Source organism: Chaetura pelagica, unplaced genomic scaffold (assembly GCF_000747805.2).
Source record: "Chaetura pelagica isolate M959 unplaced genomic scaffold, ChaPel_1.0 scaffold69, whole genome shotgun sequence".
NCBI classification, from domain to species: domain Eukaryota; kingdom Metazoa; phylum Chordata; class Aves; order Apodiformes; family Apodidae; genus Chaetura; species Chaetura pelagica.
Window position 1 is genome coordinate 9,082,464 of NW_009970724.1, and position 6,816 is coordinate 9,089,279.

At 36.2% G+C, this 6,816-nt stretch overlaps 1 protein-coding gene across 1 annotated transcript in view; it reads right to left on the reverse strand.

The window, feature by feature from the left end:
- Positions 1 to 6,400, reverse strand: part of ARHGAP29 (Rho GTPase activating protein 29) — a 48,456-nt gene extending 42,056 nt beyond the window's left edge. The window contains exon 1 of the mRNA XM_010006634.1: positions 6,054 to 6,400. Coding sequence (XP_010004936.1) covers positions 6,054 to 6,315 — 262 coding nt within the window. The 5' untranslated portion in view covers positions 6,316 to 6,400. The remainder of the gene's footprint in view (positions 1 to 6,053) is intronic.
- Positions 6,401 to 6,816: the final 416 nt, after the last annotated feature.

A 6,816-nucleotide genomic window follows, 5' to 3' on the forward strand; every position in this document is an offset into this window, starting at 1 on the left:
CAGCAGGAGGATGAACAATGTTACTGCAGGCTAATACATTTAAAATACACAGTTACTTCTTGTGGACCAAGCTTGGGTAGAAATACAAAGTACAAAAAATGTCATATTTTAATAACAAGTTTCAGGATTATACTTCAGCTATTACAAGTATATCATACCTAGATCCTGGAAGCGATTAACATTAAAAATCCATTTCAGCATTGTCAACATCCTCAAGTGATGTGATTTCTGTAGTAGGATTTATTATCTACTAGACAGTTTGTTTTCCCCTTTTATGTGCTACATGGAATAAGAGAAGCAATATACTATGCTTTACATAAATTCCTCCACCTTTTCCTTGAAGATTCTTAAAGGTAATTTAATCAAGTCTCTAGCAGATTATTTATGTAGTTGATAATCACTATGTTCTCATTAGCCCTGAAAGTTAGATGCCATGATATTTTCTTTCTCTTCTCCTACAAAGATTTTTCATTTAGGACACAAAATACTATCAAACAAAAACCTAACAGATTCTTTCACCAAAATTTTCAAGAAATCAATCCAACTTCCCTCAAAACAAAACAAAAAAACAACAAACCCTCCAAACATTCCTTTCAGAGACTGTTGCAAAGAAAGGTAAACACTATCAGATCCTTGTTTAGAGCAGTTTGCCCACCTACCAAACATTCAGATTATGAGATGTCATTAGGTAGGTAAATGCATCCAGTTTAAGTGTATCAAAGACAGCAGCCTCCACTGAGAAACATCAAAATTGGAATAAAGAACAAACAGTAAGTTACACCTAGCATAAATTATCATAATTTCAATCTGTAGTCTTAACTACAATAGCTAATGAACTTAGCAAAACAAGACCAACTCACTTTCAAAAATACTGCCTGAGAAGGACATTAATGATTTACCTTACAAGAAAATAAAGAAAAATCCAATACTGACAGTAATACAGTGACTTAATCATATTAAAACTATAGACCGTACTAAAAAAAGCACACATAATAAAGCCTGGAAGAGCTGAAGAGAAACCATTCATCTTTGACTGCCAGGCTCTAAATTCAGTAGACAGCTTGTGGCTTTTAGTGTAGCATGCAAATAATACCAATCCCTGTGACGCTAAAACAAAGTTTGGGAGTCACTAGAGACTACAAGTTACTTATTTTGAGGAAACTATTTCACTTGACACACCTTTAAAATTGTCCCACTGAGATGAATATCTTACCCTTCAAAAATAAGGACCTGAGGTTTCAAGTTAGGTAGGATTCCTGATCCTTTTGAAAGTACTAGTACTACTATAAAGAGGATGCAGACATTCCTGACCAGGCCAATCAGCTTCACCAGTATTTTTACCTCTGCTTCAGTTAAAAAGAAAATAATCTTATCAAACTCTAAGAAACCAGACAGCAAAATCTGATCCTTCAAGGGAAACCTGAGATGAAAGGCAAGAGCTTCGTATTGCTATTCTGCTTTCTAAAATACCTGCAAAAAAAAGGGTTTCTTAGTATTTTAGAATAAGATACTAATTTACATCAGTTGAAGATAAGATGAACTTGAGGAAAAACGTTTTTGCCCGTGAAAAGGATGCAGAATTACCCACATGAAGCACACAATATCACACTTTGAAGATCACTTCAAAAATCTATTATAAAGTAAGCAATAATTCTTAAATTTATCTTAAAATACAGTCAAGATTATATATTAACACATAAAGTATAACCACTTCAGCACTTTTAAACCACACGCAAATTTTACCCTTACAGCTATTCATAATGAAACACTATCTTTCCCACACTCCCAAGGGCAGACCTTACAGTATGAAGCTTACCTTACATTCCTTAAAAACAAAATTAAAAAAAAAAGCAAATGTCACAAAACTAGTTGCTGACTATCTTCAGACTAGAGAAACAGGAATGTTTCCCCTATCTCTGATATGATAAAAGTAAAAGCTACTATTTACTGTTTAAAAGTGAAACACTTAGTAAAATATCTCCTAATGAGGAACTCAGCCTGTGTCCTAAATACCTTTTGTGTGGTGCTTTTAAACCAGAGTAAATGAATCTCATTTAAGCAAAGACCACACAGTGGCATCATTTGCTTGAAGCAACAGTGGAATTTATTATATGCATATAACCAGCACAGACTGTAGTGTCAGCAATCTCATACATAGATACCTGTTCTTAAACACATTCTAAATTTTGCATATCTATGCAATAAGCAATACGACTTTTGAACTGATAAATCCCACAACAGGAGCTTGTATGAGGTAGGTCCTGCACATTTTGACCCAAAAAGTGGTTTACATACTTTCTACAAAACTTCCATGAGGTACAGGCCTCCTTGTATTTTGAAAATATTGTAGAATACATAGCAGTTACCCCATCACTGCTATTCTCCAAAAGAATGTATTATCATGTAGAAGTCACTCAGCCTCAAAATTCATCAGTGCTTACTTGCAGACACATTAAACCTATGCTTTGGAACAAGAACAAACTCTCTTCAAGGCACAGAATTTAGCTTAAGTATACCTCATGTACTTCAAATTTTTAAGTTTTTCAATACTGTGGTCAGGTTATTAAGCATATCTTCATGGGAGGCAAACAACTTCTAAATGCCCTCTATCATGGAAAGATAAGACCTTTAAAGGTCCCTTCCAACCCAAAGCATTTAAAGTTAATTCTCTTCTTCCATGCCACTACTTCTGAAGATTACAGATAGGTCCAACCTTTAGGTTGTACTTCACTGTATGTCCTACCATTTCAAAGAGGGGTGCAATTTGAAGATACCAGTTAGGTTCTCACATTTTCAAATACAGCTGAAAAGTTACCACTGGAATTCAAAGGAAGAAAATTCACCAGCTTTCAAGTCATTAGATCTTATGTACTTAGGACGCACATTAAAACTGAAACAAGAACTAAATCTTGGTTACAAGAAGGAAACCAAACGTCATCAATAAAACTGGAAACTCAAATGAGCAGTCCTAAGAGTGGCACAGATTGCAGGTAATGATCTGAGCCTTCTAGGTCTTAATTCAACATATACTCTTGAGTTTGGCCTTCTAGGCAGGGATTTCTGAGCAAACGGTTTAATTTTCTTTTTATCAGAATGGAAAGAAGATTGACTTATTGTGCATCTCATCAATATTTTGAATATTGACCTCATAAAGTACTAATGATACATGAGTGAGACCTTTCAGTTCTAACACAATATAACTATCCTTACTAATATCAGGCACATTACACAATCTCACACATCTGGACATTTAACTGAAGACCAAACTGAGAGTGATGCACTATTTGTGCACTTCAATCACTACCGATTGAGTATGTCATTAAGTAGAGATAAATAAAAAAAACAAAACTGTGAAACAGCACTGGATTCATTGACGTAGGTTCAAAAAATGCCCAGACCTCCTCTTTAATAAGGACATTGGTAAAGTATCTTGACCCTGTGCTTCCAGTTGGATCACTAATAACAGATTGTTACATTCAGTGAGTACAATGCCTAGATTCAAAAGGGAATTTAAAAAAAGACAGCATGAACTGAACTGTATGGAACACATGGTATTTCACTCAACACAAGAGGCAACTGCAGCTCCCTCATGTCCAAACAGCTGACAAACTTTTCAACTCTATAGTTTAATTCAGAGGTTTTTTTGTTTATGGATTTGAGGTGGCATTTTTTTCTGGGGAGGAACTGTTTTGGGGTTTTTTTATGTGGAGCATCCTTAAGAAACAGGTTTCCTACTTGGAAATGTCAAGGTTTTTAAAACTTCAGTTTACACAACAAATATTATTGGGTGAGAGTGTGAAAATAAAGTAAGTTACAATGCTGGGTTTACCTTTTTTAAAAAGTAATATCCAAAATTTATTCAGCATTATGACAATAAGACTACTCTAAGAAATTAAATTATATTAGCATAAGTAATGCACAGAAAAATAGCCTTGAAAGCTACAGGAAATTTCAGTTATATAACACCTCTTAAAAGAGTTCTCAACTTATAATTCATGCTATGTATCAAATTGCATTGGTACCATACAAAACATAGTGCAAGTCTATAATCCAAAGGCACTTATGATGTAGCTCAGACACCAATACTTACTATAATCCAAAATAGCTTAAATTTTTCACCCAAGATATTATCACTACATCAGGAAAACGTTAAGTGAATGATGAGTGAGTAACTGCTAGGCTCTTCCAAGGCAGTTCAGATAACACAAGGAGGGAATATAACCATGAGCTGGTGCAGAATTCAAGGCATGCACGCACTGGAATCAGCCTACCTACTGATTCAGACCCCAGCTGTGCAACAGCTGGCCCTGATGAACAGGAATCCCCATTGTCAAGAGTGAAGTTACTGTGCATTAGAAAGCTTTTCAACAAATCTGCCAAAGTGGCAATATTACAACTAACAGTAGATGTAGGAGCTACTGAGAGAACTGAGAGAAATTAAGAGGCTAAAAAACCTATAGCAGACTCTAGGATCACCTGCCAGGCTAATACAAGAGCCCATTGGCGCAAACCTGTTGCACCACTTATATAGCATATACACATGAAAATATTTTATTTTCTGTAGCAGATTTTTTTTTTTTAGTTCTTATTTCATAAGTTTCAGAACAAAGTTTACTACTCAACAAAATCTACAACAGGGCAATAGATGAATGCTGTCCAAAAAGGAGGAAATTAACTTCCTATCCCTGCAATTGATTCCACCTTAGAATAATTAATGCAACCAATTTCAGGATCATGGTAAACTGCAAGTATTAGGAACCAGAATTCTATGTGCAACAAGTCTGTTCAATCACCCTAGTAAGTTTTTGTCAATTTTGGACAGACAACTGCCCAAAGATAAGTAAGATGGAGAACTGCAATTCAAAACTATGCAACTTCCAGAAGGTTATCTCCAGGCAGCAGTAAGCATGCCCAATATTATAGAACTCATCATATTATACAATACTGGGGACAGAGGTCAAAAAGCACACTCCCAGCTGTGGAAAAGAAACATTTCTCCTTTATGAATTATCAATCCTTTAAACGGACAATGCTTTCACAAATTACTTCCACAATGTAGTATAAAACAAGAAGACTTCTGTCTTCTATGATGGCTCTTTGCAACTTCTGAGTCAAAGTCTTTAAATTGAACATTAACAACTGCTGCACAGCAACTGAAACACTTCAGTATTTTGGTAGTCCTCTCCTGCAGGATCCTCATTTCAGTGTCAGTAGGCAGCAGACACCCCATCTCACAAGTAACTCTGCTCATCCTGTGCGCTCAGCAAAAACACTGTTGACATGAAGTGATCACTGGTTTCAAGTTATTCCTCTGTTAAGATTTGTTCATACCTTTTGGCAAAGCTACTTCATCTGTGTGCAGACTCACCTGAAACACAGAGGTGACTGCAAATGCTCAGCACTCAGGACATCTTAAACAAAACTGCTCTGGATGTCATTTCAGCTGTTAATGTGATAACATTTCTGTACAAGTTAAAGAAAAGCTTTCCTGCTGGGAACGAAAAATTGAATAATACCATTTTGACCGGAACACACAATAATGCACATTCCTCCTAAGCAAGAAAATTAGGAGTTTCCACCTGCTGGCAGAAGACGGTAAATACTTTGCAGAGGAAGTGCAGGGTTACATTCTACCTTAAACATCACTACTACTAACATATAAGACCTTCAAGAGCCAAACCAAAACAACCTAGAAAACCGAAATGTCACAATAATATTAACAGACATTTTTGGAATTACAAACAACATTCAGGTGGTTAAAAACTAATCAGTTCATGGTCTCACAAACTTTTAGCATCAGCCTAGACAGCCTGCTAAAACTTCTTCTCCCTTGTTATGATTATGAAACAGATTGCAGTGTTCTGATGAGGAAACAGAGAACCCCAAACTAGCAACCACCATTTCCTGTAACTGTAACACTGAGGGAGGGAGCGTGGATAAAGGGGGAAGGTAAAGGGCCAGGGGGAATAACCACAGTAAAGACTAGCCAAACCATTATTTAGAGTTTGAAGAGTTTAAGAAAATCTATTGAAAATAAAGAACAACTGACAAACCTTCCGAAAGAATGGCTTCCTTTAAGTAGAGTAGCACATCTGCAAATTTTCTGACATCATTCACCAGTTGCATGATGTACTCTGGATCCACAACAGGATTATCATAGCAGTCAGAGTTGGAGCTAATGCTGCTCAGAGAGCTGCTCTTGGTGCTGCGCCCCATTCCCCAATTTCCTGAATTAGAGATGGTGAAGAAGTTGGAGGTAGACAGTCGGGCTAATCCCAAACCACGCTTGTTACTTCCACCGTTCTGCCGCAACATCCCAGCAGCCGCTGTGCTTAGAGAGCTCCTGCAGTCAACACTCAGTGCTGCTTAATGGCCATTTGATGAGGCAAAGATGAAACCCTTAAAAATGGAGGGGGAGGAAAGAAGATGGAGGAGAAAGAAAAATGTTAATTAGTATAGAAATATATGTGAAGTAATATATTTGTATCAACAAGATCTAAAATTTCTTTCAAGATGACACTGCTTTACATTGTAATGCTTAACTGAAGTATTATAAAGGGTTTTGACTGTCTGAAATTATTTTAATTTGTATAGCAGACACACAGTGTTGCATAAAAACCAATGGCATGCAGAAATTATTCCAAAAGCTAAATATGAAGCATGCTTATTTCACAAGCAAAGCTTCTTCCCTTAATATTTATTCTGGAAACATTAAGAATCAAGTTCTTTACATTTATCCTGACACCTATTCTTTACCATGAAATGTTACTACAACCGAATACAATTGCAAAAACACTTGATAAGATAGAGAACATC